The following is a 13,501-nucleotide window of genomic DNA, read 5'->3' as shown; positions in this document are numbered from 1 at the left end:
ATTGAACTTGCTGTTTACTAATGACCTGTGCTTTTCCACCCTTTCCTTCCCCTTCCTACTTCTTCCTCCCTCTCTATTTTTCTCCTCCTAGAAGCCTAGCGTGTCTCTCAACACTGGGGCTACTGCAACACCAGACCAGTGATCTTTCCTAAGCACCGTTATACTTCTAAAACCTTCAGCATTTTGCAGAGCTTTGCTTTTCCTTCCTGGACACGATGTAGAAGAAACTGAGGGTAGTTCTTCGGGGCCTATTTCTGCTGATGCCTGAGCAAACAACCTGCTTCCTCTTGTGCTCTGCAGGGTTTGATGGAGCCTCATTTCCCTTTGTGAACACAAAGTGCAGAATGAATTCTTTTTAATTTTAGTAATTTTTACGAAGGTTATCTGATGTCTTTTATTTTTTGTTTTCTTCATGATTTTATCATTTGATTCATTCTCACATTTTTTTCCTTTAAATATTTTTAGTTGACCTTTTTCCTTTGGTTTTCAGATCTTCAACATAAATCAGAATAGTGTAACACCAAATGAGAACATGTGTTTTCATAAAGGGGTTGAGGCCACCAGTACTGCAGTGAATTTCCTTTTCTCCTCCCTCCTCTTTTCCTCTGAGCTTGCTTTTAGGGAAGGTTAATCTTATAGGCTACCTATCTTTCTCTCCACCTTACTAAAATCTGAGTAATGATAGATATTTTAATTTTAAGTTTTTAAATTTAGGATTACTCAGAGCTACTCTTGAGTATTTTTCCAAATTAAATCATCCTTTATTATTTGCAAGTTGGACCAAATTTTTTTTTTTTTTTTTGGGAGATGGACTCTATCTAAGGATTGTTTCAAAAGGACTTTCTTATTCTCATTCCTAATTTTTCCCATTCCTAATTTTTTCAAACTAATTGCTTAAATCTAGAACCAGTCGAGATTAGTACTGTACAATGGTAAGTTTTGATTGTATTTATAGAAATATAACATAAAATATGGACCATGTTTTGAAATCTTAGAGGAATTCTAGTTTAAGATCTGAAATACTTTAAAGTTTTCTATCGTCTTACTGATTATGAAGGTTCTTATAACCCCCAAGGTAAAAATTATTTCAGCTTAAAAGAAATAATTGGCACCATGTTCTGAGAAAGATTTTGAGATATACATTGTTTTTTGTTTTTGAGATAGGGTCTCACTCTGTCGCCTAGGCTGGAGTGTGGTGGCGTGATCTTGGCTTACTGCAACCTCTGCCTCCCAGATTCCAGTGGTTCTCCTGCCTCAGCCTCCCAAGTAGCTGGGATTACAGGCGTGTGCCACCACACCGGCTAATTTTTGTATTTTTAGTGTTGCGAGGCTGGTCTCGAACTCCTGATCCCAAGTGATCCACCTGCCTTGGCCACCCAAAGTGCTGGAATTACAGGTGTGAGACACTGTGCCTGGCCAGATGTACATTGTTTTAGATCCCCTGATACAAAACTACTTTTGAGATGGTAAGATTAGAATATCATGAAAGTTTAAACTGAATCCCTGCAGCGACTTCTGAAATTTAGGAAGCATTCCCTCTTCTACAGCGATCTGGTCACAGGGCTGGATTCTCTGACAAAAATTTATTCTATGGATTCTGGACAGAAGACACGTGAGGGTGATGTGTTTTAAAGGAAAGAGGTTATGCTTATCTTCTTTGCAGTTGATAAAACATTAAAACTGTCTTGCCATAGAGAATATACCATCAAATAAAACAACCCTTTCCCTTTGGTGTACAGTTACTTATTAAGTTGATTTTTGGGTTTCTTTCGCCAGGGAACTTTTCAAAACTGGTAGTAATTATTTTTAAAAATCATGTTTGACATCTTTCTATTGCTCGGAACCAGTCCCTGTAGCTGTCTAAGTTATGGGTGGAGAAGTCTGGGTATGACCCCGTTGTGTACACTCACACTTCATGATTGACATTGATTTACTCTTTTATTTCCATTTGGTTATGCTTATTTTTGTTTGAAATTTGTTTTTTTCAAATATGTTTCCTTTTTGAACTTACAGAATTGTTGAAATTTTCTAATAGCCGGCTAAAATTTGGTATATATTAGCTCTGTTCGTTTCACTTGGACGTTTCATTTTGAAAGAAAGAATTTTTATGTTTCACATATAGTTTCATACAGAGTAGCCAGTCCCATAATGAAATGCTGTATTGCCATAGTGGTCACACCCAAGTGGTCCAGTATCTCAATGGCGAGGCAGCCGGATTGGTCAGGGCTGCTTTGTTGAAATGTGATGATTTTCATATGACTTCTTTCTCTTTCTCTCTCTTTTTTTTTTTCCTTTTTTGGCCCAATGTTGAAGATATAGAACTTTGTTTTTAAATGTTTTTATAACTTCATTCGTATACCTAAGTTTGTATTTTTTGTGACTTTAGACTTCAACAGTTTGTATATCGGGACTTTTAATGTGATTACTGTACTAAATAAATTCCACTAATAAACATCTTACATTAACACCTTATGGACTGGATTTGGTTGGGGTCATAATTATTGAAATATAATGTTACTAAAACACAAGTTGGGTAAAGACTTGAGGCCCAAGTTCTAGGTCTAATATAGCTTCTAATCCTACCCAGATTAATTGTATGGACTTTTAAGTTTTTGTCAAGCATTTTCACTTATGATTTTTGGTAGTCATTGTAAACTCTCTTTTATCCAGAATTATAAAAGTTAAGTTCAAATGACTACTGATATTTAATGTCATTTTGTGAGAAAGTCACTTGACAGAAAGGTATTAAGAAGTTACTCCAAAAGGAAGCTTCCATGGTATATCAGTTGTTGTTAGATGCTTTCTAATACTACATTTGTTAATTTCTAACACTACATTTAGTTTAGTGCAGTTAAAATTCACATTCACAGTCTTCCAAAGTGCCTCCTGAATTATCAAATAAAATTTGCTACATTCAGTAACATTTAGGTTGGTAACTTTATTATTTGATAACCCGGTATGCAGTATCTGGGAAGAATTCAACAAAATTCCCAGTTCCCTAGCCATTCTGGGTTAGTGTTTGTTTACAGTAGGGTTGCAAGTACAATATGTTGACTGAATTAAGACATTAAAAATATTTTATGTCTAAGTAATTTGCATAGCCTAAGGAACTTTTTAAGCTTGGCAGACATTTTTGTTAAGAACACTTAATTTAATGTTTTTAGATTTCCTTTTTGTTAAAACAGCTCAGTAATCTGTTCTCAGGTTTAAAGCACAGATTTTAAATACTGTAAGGAATAATTGACCATTAACTTTATTATACATGCCCTAGGATTAAAGCTTTTGGTAATTGAAGCAATTCTTGAATTATGTTATTGTACTCATCCCTGATGAGAGGTGAAACCTGGCTTCATTTGGATTCTTCCTCCTTATGATAATATGGTGGGAGGCTAGAGGGTGTTCTAGGCAAAGACACAGGACTGGTCAGGCAGGCACAGAATGTTAGTTTCATTCCTAAATCATATGTAATACTGGATTATCCTCAATTTTATGTTGATGCCGTTTCTATTACAGTGAAGGTTTAACAAGACTTAACTACAAATTATTTGTGGGATAAAGCTCTGTGCGACCATGGAGGTAAATTACTCTTATTTACAGTGGTTGGGGCTAGACACATTGCACTAAGTGCTGTACGAATGGCAGTGTTACTGGTTGTTTTCATTGTAATTAGAGTGCGTAAATGGTTTATTATTGTGATAACTGTTTGCATGTGTAAAGTCATGCCAGCAGTGAAACAGTAAAACTACTTTTTAAGAATGTCATGACACAGAAGGTATTCCGTGTGCTTCATCACTATCTCATCTGGTAGGATGCAAAGGATTTAGCATCAGAAAAATGCAAAAGCACCAAAAATGTGAAATATTAACAGATACATAAATCTATGGTATGTTAGTTTCTGAACGGCTGTTGGAGCCATGCCATAAATTGTCATAACTCACAAGTGGAGCCCAAACATAAGCTGCACGTTATTGTTGCTGTGTATAGACATAGCAAGACATCCATCCCAACTCCACCAAATTCCTGGAACAAAGCTTTATTTCTTTTCTTTCATTTTCCAGATAATGAGTTGCATGCTGGAGACACATCAGTAAATCAACAGCATCTAATGTTTCTTAAAGTTTCTTTGGTTCATGGTTTTCTAATACAAATGCAGAATTTCTCTTCAGAAAAGTCCACATATACCCATATACAAGATGTTACATTTGCTTCTAGGGTGTTTAGGACTCCGCTGAAACAGCTCATGGACTAGAATCCTTTTCTAAGCCAAGCATTTAATTATACTCTAAGTCATGTTATTTCAATTTCTTTTGGGGTTTTGTATTGAATAAGACAAAATAGCTTCTTCTTGAGCTTTAAGTGAAAATATAATTCTGATTTTTTTTGTTTGTTTTTGTTTTTGAGACAAAGTTTTGCTCTTGTTGCCCAGGTTTGAATGCAATGGCACAATCTTAGCTCACTGCAACCTCTGCCTCCCAAGTTTAAGCGATTCTCCTGCCTCAGCCTCCCAAGTAGCTGTAGCTGGGATTATAGGCTCCTGCCACCAAGCCCAGCTAATTTTTTGTATTTTTAGTGAGATGGGGTTTCACCATGTTGGCCAAGCTGGTCTCGAACCCCTGACCTCAGGTGATCCACCTGCCTCAGCCTCCCAAAGTGCTGGGATTGTAGGTGTGAGCCACCGTGCCCAGCCTTCTGATGTTTTTTGTTTTTTTGGGTCTTTTTTGAGATGCAGTTTCACTCTTGTTCCCCAGGCTGGAGTGCAGTGCAATGGCACAATCTCTGCTTACAGGCATATGCCACCACACCTGGCTAATTTTGTATTTTTAGTAGAGTCGGGGTTTCTCCATGTTGGTCAGGCTGGTCTCAAACTCCCAACCTCAGGTGATCTGCCTGCCTCGGCCTCCCAAAGTGCTGGAATTACAGGCATGAGCCACCGTGCCCAGCCTTTAAAGGCTTTTTTAAAAACCTGTCTCAAGTTCTAGCTACTGAGAGAAAATCCACACTGAGGCAAGGGCTTTGCATGTAGGTAGTTTATTTTGGGAAGTGGCCCCAGGGCACAAGAGTGGGATACCGGGAAAAGTGAAATTAGAGGAAAAGACAATACAGTGAAGTGTGGCTACTAACCTAGTCACTACTGTGGGCAAAGTGGGCTTAATTCTTTTGGGGTCTTTTGAGGACCTGTGTAGAATGCCTCTCCGTGTTCTCTACCTGAGTATCTCCGTTATAGAATTGGATAACGTTTATTCACCATTTACCATCTCTCATTGCTTAACACTCTTCTTTTTTTTGAGACGGAGTCTTGCTCTGTCACCCAGGCTGGAGTGCAGTGGCGCGCTCTCGGCTCACTGCAAGCTCCGCCTCCTGGGCTTAACACTCTTGTACTTCTGGATTTGCACGTGTGCAGTGCCAGGCTGCAGATGTCTTGTCTCTTGGTGTCAGAGAAGTTGTAGGACAGAAAACTCTGGTTTGGTTGATACAGAGTGCTGTCAAATCACACCTATGTGCAGCTGGATGCTGCAGCAATAGCTAGAATAAATGGTCAACTTAACAGTATGAGGTGGGGGCACAAGAAGTATCTTAATTAACCAGGAGGTTAGTTAATTCAAAGCAAGATTCTCTTAACGTAAGATTTGTCTGCTTATGACTTATCATAGAGGATGAGATCCTTCAACACTGTAGAGGAAATTTGAAGGAACTCCATCTATTATGGTACTAATCCTTTTTTTCTCTCTCTCCCTGAGCCCCACGAGACAGTTTCGCTCTCATTGCCCAGGCTGGAGTGCAATGGCGTGATCTCGGCTCACCGCAACCTTCGGCTTACTGCAACCTCCACCTCCAGGGCTCATGATTCTCTTTCCTTAGCCTCCCAAGTAGCTGGGATTACAGGTTCCTGCCACCATGTCTGGCTAATTTTTGTATTTTTAGTAGAGATGGGGTTTCAGCTTGTTGGCCAGACTGTTCTTGAACTCCTGACCTCAGGTGATCCACCTGCCTTGGCCTCCCAAAGTGCTGGGATTACAGGCGTGAGCCACTGCGCCCAGCCAGGTGCTAATTCTTGAGCTGCATTGTTGGAAACTGTAGAAATAGCCACAGATGTTAGTTTTGGAATTTTCCACCCAAATGTTTTCTTCTTGAGTTAGTTTTAGTAGTTTTTATGTTTCTAGAAATTTGTTCATTTCATCTAGGTTATGTAATTTGTTTGCCTACAGTTCTTAGTATTCCCTTATAAACCTTTTTTATTCCTGTAAGATTCATAGTGGTATCTCCTTTTTATTTCTGGTTTTAGTAGTTTGAATCCTTTTTTCTTAATAAATGTAGTTAAAGGTTTGTCATTTTTTTTCATCTTTTGAAAAACCAACTTTCAGTTTTGGTGAGTTTTCTCTATTTTCTCTCCTTTGTTTCCTTTATTTCCACTTTAATCTTTTTTATTTCCTTTCTTCTGCCTAATTTGAGTTTAATTTGCTATTTTTCTAGTTTCCTTAGGTAGAAGGTTATGTTAGTGATTGGTGATTTTTATTTTATTTTATTCTTTTAATATAGGTGTTTATGGCTATACATTTCCCTCTTATTGTTTTAGCTGTACCTCTTAAGATTTGATATGTTGTATTTTCATTTTCATTCATCTGAAAGTATTTTCTAATTTCTTTTGTGATTTCTTTGATGTGTTGATTATTTAGGAGTGTGTTAATTTCTGCATATTTGTGTATTCCCCAATCTTCTGTTTACTTTCTAATTTCATCCCATTGTGGTTGGAGAACATAATTTGTATTCTTTCAATCCCTTTCAATATATTGAGGTTTGTTTTCTGGCCTAACATATGGTCTGTCCTGAAGAGGACTGTATATTCTGCTCTTGATGGGGGTGGAATGTTCTGTAAGATGTCTGTTAGATCAAGTTGGTGTATAGAGTTATATAGGTCTTCTCTTTCCCCATTGGTATTCTGTCTTGTTGTTCTATCCATTAGTGAAAGTGAGGTACTGCAGTATCCAACAATTATTATTGAATAGTCTGTTGCTTGTTCAAGTTCTATTATGTTTCAATTTTACATGCTTTTTACATTTCTCAAGGATAAATTCCTTGCGAAAAATGCTACTATTGTGGATAAGAAAGATACACACAAATGATTGCTACAACTATGAAGCCTCTAGGGGCCACGAAAGCAGCAGTTGAAATGTCGGTCACTGGTAGGATGATTTAAAGTGTTTTTCTGTTTTGAGGCAGGGTCTCACTCTGTCACCCAGGCTGGAGTGCAGTGGTGTGATCATGGTGGCCTGGAACTCTGGGTTCAAGTAATCCTCCCGTCTCAGTTTCCCAAGTAGCTAGGACTGCAGGTGCACACCACCATGCCTGGCTAATTTTTAAAATCTTTTGTAAAGACAGGGTCTTGCTTTTTTGCCCAGGATGGTCTTGAACTCTTTGCTTCAAGCGTTCTTCCCACCTCGGCCTCCCAAAGTACTGGGATTACAGGTGTCAGTCACTGTGCCCGGCCTAAATGTGTTATTTTATTTTATTTTATTTTATTTTATTTTATTTTATTTTATTTTTATTATTTTTGAGAAGGAGTCTTGCTTTGTTGCCCAGGCTGGAGTGCAGTGGCATGATCTTGGCTCACTGCAGCTTCTACCTTCCGGGTTCAAGTGATTCTCTTGCCTCAGCCTGCCGAGTAGCTGAGATTGCAGGTGCCTGCCACCATGCCCATCTAATTTTTGTATTTTCAGTAGAGACAGCATTTTACCATGTTGACCAGGCTGGTCTCAAACTCCTGACCTCAAGTGATCTGCCCATCTTGGCCTCCCAAAGTGCTGGGATTATAGGCATAAGCCACTGTACCCAGCCTAAATGTGTTTTTTGTTTTGTTTTGTTTTTTTGTGATGGAGTCCTACTCTGTCGCCCAGGCTGGAGTGCAATGATGCAATCTCGGCTCACTGCAACCTCCACCTCTGGGTTAAAGCAATTCTCCTGCCTCAGCCTCCCAAGTAGCTGGGATTACAGGCATGTGCCACCACGCCCGGTTAATTTTGTGTTTTTAGTAGAGATGGGGTTTCTCCATGTTGGTCAGACTGATTTCGAACTCCTGACCTCAGGTGATCTGCCCGCCTTGGCCTCCCAAAGTGCTGGGATTACAGGCGTGAGCCACCGCGCCCAGCCCTAAATGTGTTTTTAAAAGATGATCTTTTTTCCTCAAAATGTCAACAGTGTTTTTTGCAGAAATAGAAAAATCCATTTGGAATCTCAAAGAGCCCTCCTGAATAGCCAAAACAATCTTGAAAAAGAACAAAGTTGGAAGTCTCATTTGTTGATTTTCAAAACTTATTAAAATGCTATAATAATCAAAACTGTGTTGTATTGACTTCAAGGGAGACATATAGATCAAGGAACGGAATGGAAAGCCCAGAAATAAACTATTTTATACATGGTAAGATGATTTTAGACAACGGTACCAGGACCATTCAATGGGAGAGGATAGTGTTTTCAGTAAATGATGTGGCGAAAACTGAATATCCACATAAAAAAAGTTGGATCCTTCTGGGAACAGTGGTTTATGCCAATAATCCCAGCGCTTTGGGAGGCCAAGTGAGAGGATTGCTTGAGGCAAGGAGTTCAAGACCATAGGGAGACCTCATCTCTTAAAAGAAAAAAAAATTGGCCAGGTGCGGTGTCTCACACCTGTAATCCCAACACTTTGGGAGGCCCAGGAGGGCGGATCACGAGGTCAGGAGACAGAGATCATCCTGGCTAACACAATGAAACCCCATCTCTACTAAAAAATACAAAAAGTTAGCCTGGCGTGGTGGCAGGCACCTGTAGTCCCAGCTACTCGGGAGGCTGAGGCAGGAGAATGGCGTGAATGCGGGAGGTGGAGCTTACGGTGAGCCGAGATGTGCCACTCCACTTCAGCCTGGGCGACAGAGCAAGACTCCGTCTCAAAAAAAAAAGAAAAAAAGAAAAAAAAATTAGCTGGTGTGGTAGTGTAGGCCCGTAGTCCCAGCTACTCAGGAAGCTGAGGCAGGAGGATCCTTTGAGCTGAGGAGTTCAAGACTGCAGTGAGCTATGGTAAAGTATACCACTGCACTTCATCCTGGGAGACAGAGAGAAATCCTATCTCTCCCTCTCTCTCTCTCTCTTTTTTTTAAGTTGGACCCTTATCTTATATTAAAAAATTAACTTAAAATGGATCAAAGACCTAAACACAGCACTAAAGCTATACATTTCTTAGAAGAAAACACAGGGGGAAATCTTCGTGACATTGGATTTGGCAGTGTTTTCTTGGATATACACCACAAACACAGACAACAAAAGAAAAAAACAGATAAATTAGGCTATATGAAAATTGAAAATTTTTGTCTATCTCTGTAGAGTGAAAAGGTAACCCATGGAGGCAAAATATTTGCAAATCTTTTATCTTCTCAGGAGTTAATATCCAGAATATGTAAATAACTCCTACAGCTCAACAACAACAAGAACAAAATTAAAAATATAGACAAAGGACTTGAAGAAACATTTCTTCATGAAAGATACATAAATCACCAAGAAACACATGAAAAGATGCTTAGCATCATTAATCATTAGAGAAATGCAAATCAAAACCACAACAAAATATCACTTCATACTCATTAGGATGGCTAGTATGAAAACAAGAACAGAAATTAGCAAGTTTTCAAGAGGATGTGGAAAAATCAGAACCCTTGTGTACTGCTGGTAGGAATGTAAAATGAAAGTGCTATGGAAAATAGTATGGTGGCTCCTCAAAAAATTAAAAACAGAATTATTGTAAGATACAGCAACCCAACTTCTGGATATATGCCCAAAGGAATTGAAATCAGGGACTTGAACAGATATTTGTACACTCATGTTTGTAGCAGCATTATTCACAGTGGCCAAAAGATGGAAGCAACCCAAATGTCCCGTCAACACATGGAATGAATAAGCAAAAATGTGGTACGTTCATATAATGGAACGTTATTTAGCCTTAAAAAGGAAGGAAATTCTGATATGATACAACATGAATAAACCTTGAAGACACTGTGCTAAATGAAAAAAGCCAGTCACAAAAGTACAAATTTGTATGTGGTACCTAAAGTAGTCAAATTTACAGAAATTAATATACTCCATTTATATGAATTTCCTTTAGTAGTCGGATTTACAGAAACAAAGTAGAATGGTGGTTCCCAGGGACTGGGAGAGACGGGGAATGGAGGTGTTGTTGCTTAATGGATACAAAGTTTCTGATTTGCAAGATGAAAAAGTTCTGGAGATGGATGGTGATGATGATTGCACAACAATGTGAATGTACTTAATACCACTGAACTGTACACGTAAAAATTGTTAAAATGGTAGAAATAAACAAATGCAGCTCATTTATTTAAAGTAAAAATTTCAAAGTAACCATCATTTATGTCACAGATCTCTTCAGGATTAAAGGGATGCTTTATATGTTAGGTATCTTGTGGGTTTATTCTGGTTTGTCCAGTTGCAGAGAGAAATGCACAAATATGTAAACATTGCTTAAATGCTAAGCAGTTATAGGGAACATTTTGTAAGAACAGATACAATATTGGTTAAATTCCACGAGGAGGTTGAGTGAGAACTGAGGAAATTTGAAATTCGAGCTTGAAATCTCCATTTGGATGTAGAATTGACATCTCAAATTTGAAATATTTTAAACTGAATTCATGATTGCCCCACCCCAAAATCAAAACAAAGAAGAAAAAAAACACCTGCCTCCCTATCTCATTAAATTGAAATTCTGTCCTAGTTGTTCAGGCTAAACATTTGGTTTCCCTGTCCTCTTCTGTTCCTCTCACACCCCACACCCAGTTTGTCAGAAAAAGATGTTTGGAACCTGACCACATCTCGCCACCTCCACTGCTCCCTCCCTGATTGGACCACCATCATTAACCTTGACTACTGTAGTAACTCCCCAAATTAGTCTGTCTGCTTCCATTTGCTTGCTCCCTGCAGCATATTCTTAAAAACATCTACAGTGGTCCTGTACATTGATCATGCTGTTCTTTTGCACAGAACCCTCCAGTGGTTTCCCATCTCAAAGTAAAAGCCAAAGTCCTTTTGAAATACCACAAGGCCCTATGATGTCCTTGTCATCTTTCTGACCAGATCTTTTCTTAGTTACCCCTTTGCTTACTTTGCTTCATGGTGTTCTTGCTACTGTTCCTTGAACAAGCCAGGTGGGCATCTGCCTTGAGCTCTGAGCACTATATGTTTTCTCTGCCTGGAATGTTCTTCCCTCTGATATATTCATGATTGACTCTTCACTTTCTCAATGAGTACTTCTCAACTATCTTTTTTAACATTGCACCCCTTCTATTTTTTCATCCCACTGTTCTACTTGAATTTTCTTTGTGGCATTTGTCATGCCACTTTCGGATAATTTGTATAGTTTACTTATCTGCCTTTCCCCATCAGAAGAAGATATTATAGAAACAAATTTTATGAGAGGGACAGGGTTTTTGTTTTGGTCACTGTTGTGGCCCAGCACCTAGAACACTGTCTGATGGATAGTAGATCCTCTGTAGCTATTGAATGAATAATCTTTAATATCTATTTGCTTCCGGCTTCACATGGGAAAAGAAACTTAAAAACAAGACCAGATACAATTGCAATAATTCTTGCCAGGTTATTGGTACACATCTTTCTGGAAATATGTTATCTGTCGTGAATTTATTTAAATTTTGAGAAAGCTGTGGATAGAGCACCTACTAACTTTGATTTCTTAGGCAAGTTGTTTGCCCTCTTTGAGGCTAAGATTCCTGCTCTGTAAAAGGAGAGCTCAATAAAAATAGTTGTTTGCCTGAAGTGACAGAAATTATTTTCAGTGCTTTGCAACCTCGTTGAAGGGGTTAATATTTAAATATAAGATGATATTAGAATGATGATTAATGTCCACATAGAAAGTCCTTACAGTTCAACCCATTATATACTTTTGTTAATGAATCATTCTGTTTGACCATCAGCCCCTTTTCCTACTTAATTGATTGTGTAACCGTATTTTAATTGGATGTAACTGGAGCATATCGGTCCATTGTGAAGCAGAAATACTCTGTTTCTAGAGGACAAAACTGGAGGTGAAACTTCAAAAGTGAGCTCCAGGCAGACTGAAAGAGTTTTTTTGTTTTGTTTCTTGTGAAAAAATTAACTTAGGACTCTCACTGCAAAAAACTGGCAAGCCTGGCCCTCCAGTGGGTTTTCAGCAATTTAAAATGAAATGAGAAGATGTAAAACTGTGTCAACTGTAAACTTAAGTATTAACATTAGATTCCTTAGAGGTTTTAATTGAAGGATTTTGCTTTCTATTTAACAAATTAATATTTCTGGTCTTCAGTTTTTCTGTGTAAAACGAACAGGCATTCTGCTATTTCTGCTGCTGTTAGTGCTGAGCAACAGAGATACAGTGTGTTCTGCGGAAGGTGATAGCTTTTTAGACATTTAGAGATTAACATGTGCCTTCTGATTTATTTTCTTTGGGTTAAACGTCTTTCATTTTTTCTTCACTCTTTCCTATTATGTAGATTTATGCTGTTTTTAATGGCCAATATTTGGATCAGAGTCTAGTCAGGAGACAGAAGCTACACCATAATTTGAACAGAGAATTTACTATAGAGGTAAAGAGAACTCTAAAGAATACAGGAATGACAGATACAGGGAATAGTCACTACCCTTAGGGCTGGGGCAGAGTATACAAAGAAATGCCAAATTTGGAAAAGTACGCCCCCCCTGCCCCCCACCCCCAAAGCTGATTACATATCTTGGGGGAAGTCTCCATTTGGTAGTAAAGATGTTTGCTGAGTTGCCGCAGGTCAGGGTGATGATGTAGGGCAAGCAAACCCCCAAACGGGCTTAACCCAGGAGGGTTCTTGGCTTTGCCAAGAAAGAATTTAAGGGTGAGCCAGTAGTGAGAGAAAGAAACTTTTATTGAACCAATACTGCTTCTTGCTGAGCAGGGGTAACCCATAGGCAGTGTGCCCAGAATTGCTGCCTGTGGGCTGCTAACTAGCTGTTTATATTTGTTATTAATTATATGCTAATTAAGAGGCAGGTTATTTAGAACTTTCAGGAAAAGGGGCTGGAAGTTTCTGGAATCAGATAAGGTAACTTCTAGGCTGTTGCCATGGCATTTATAAACTGCCATGGCACTGGTAGGAGTGTCTGTATGCTAATAAACCATGAGGGCAGCTAGTGGTTACTTTTGTCAGCATCTGCTGGTTTCAGCCAGCTCTTGTTCCAATCAGCAGGGTGTGACAGGAAATTAAGTCCTGCTGGTTTCCTACCTCAAAGGTAGTTAAGCAGGAAGCTGTACTTGGGGGTGCTACGGCATCACCAGCAAGCCTGTTTGAGGCACTGGTGGAACTTGCCTGGGAAGATGTCCATGGGAGTGCCCACTAAAGCTTGTTGGGATGAGCACCATGGAAGTAAGATGGAAAAGCACACTAGAACCGGGAAGAGAAACCCCTTCCTTCCATGCCCTCTACTAAGCTTAGTATCATCA

At 38.9% G+C, this 13,501-nt stretch overlaps 1 protein-coding gene and 1 pseudogene across 47 annotated transcripts in view; both read left to right on the top strand.

The window, feature by feature from the left end:
* The window catches only part of LOC105480390 (microtubule associated protein 4), a 230,273-nt gene that overhangs the window by 111,575 nt on the left and 105,197 nt on the right, over window positions 1-13,501 (top strand). For 2 of the 47 annotated variants that reach the window (XM_011739184.2, XM_071091616.1), the window contains one exon: window positions 92-2,472. The exons of the other annotated variants lie outside the window; for them this stretch is intronic. In XM_011739184.2, coding sequence (XP_011737486.1) covers window positions 92-99 — 8 coding nt within the window. In that variant the 3' untranslated portion in view covers window positions 100-2,472. Of the gene's footprint in view, window positions 1-91; window positions 2,473-13,501 lie in introns of those variants that run through there. 47 annotated transcript variants of the gene reach the window in all.
* The window catches only part of LOC139360820 (vacuolar protein sorting-associated protein 26A pseudogene), a 37,874-nt pseudogene continuing 27,943 nt past the window's right edge, over window positions 3,571-13,501 (top strand).

The sequence above is a fragment of the Macaca nemestrina genome, chromosome 2 (assembly GCF_043159975.1).
Source record: "Macaca nemestrina isolate mMacNem1 chromosome 2, mMacNem.hap1, whole genome shotgun sequence".
NCBI classification, from domain to species: Eukaryota; Metazoa; Chordata; class Mammalia; order Primates; family Cercopithecidae; genus Macaca; species Macaca nemestrina.
This window is presented reverse-complemented; position numbering and strand designations above follow the sequence as displayed.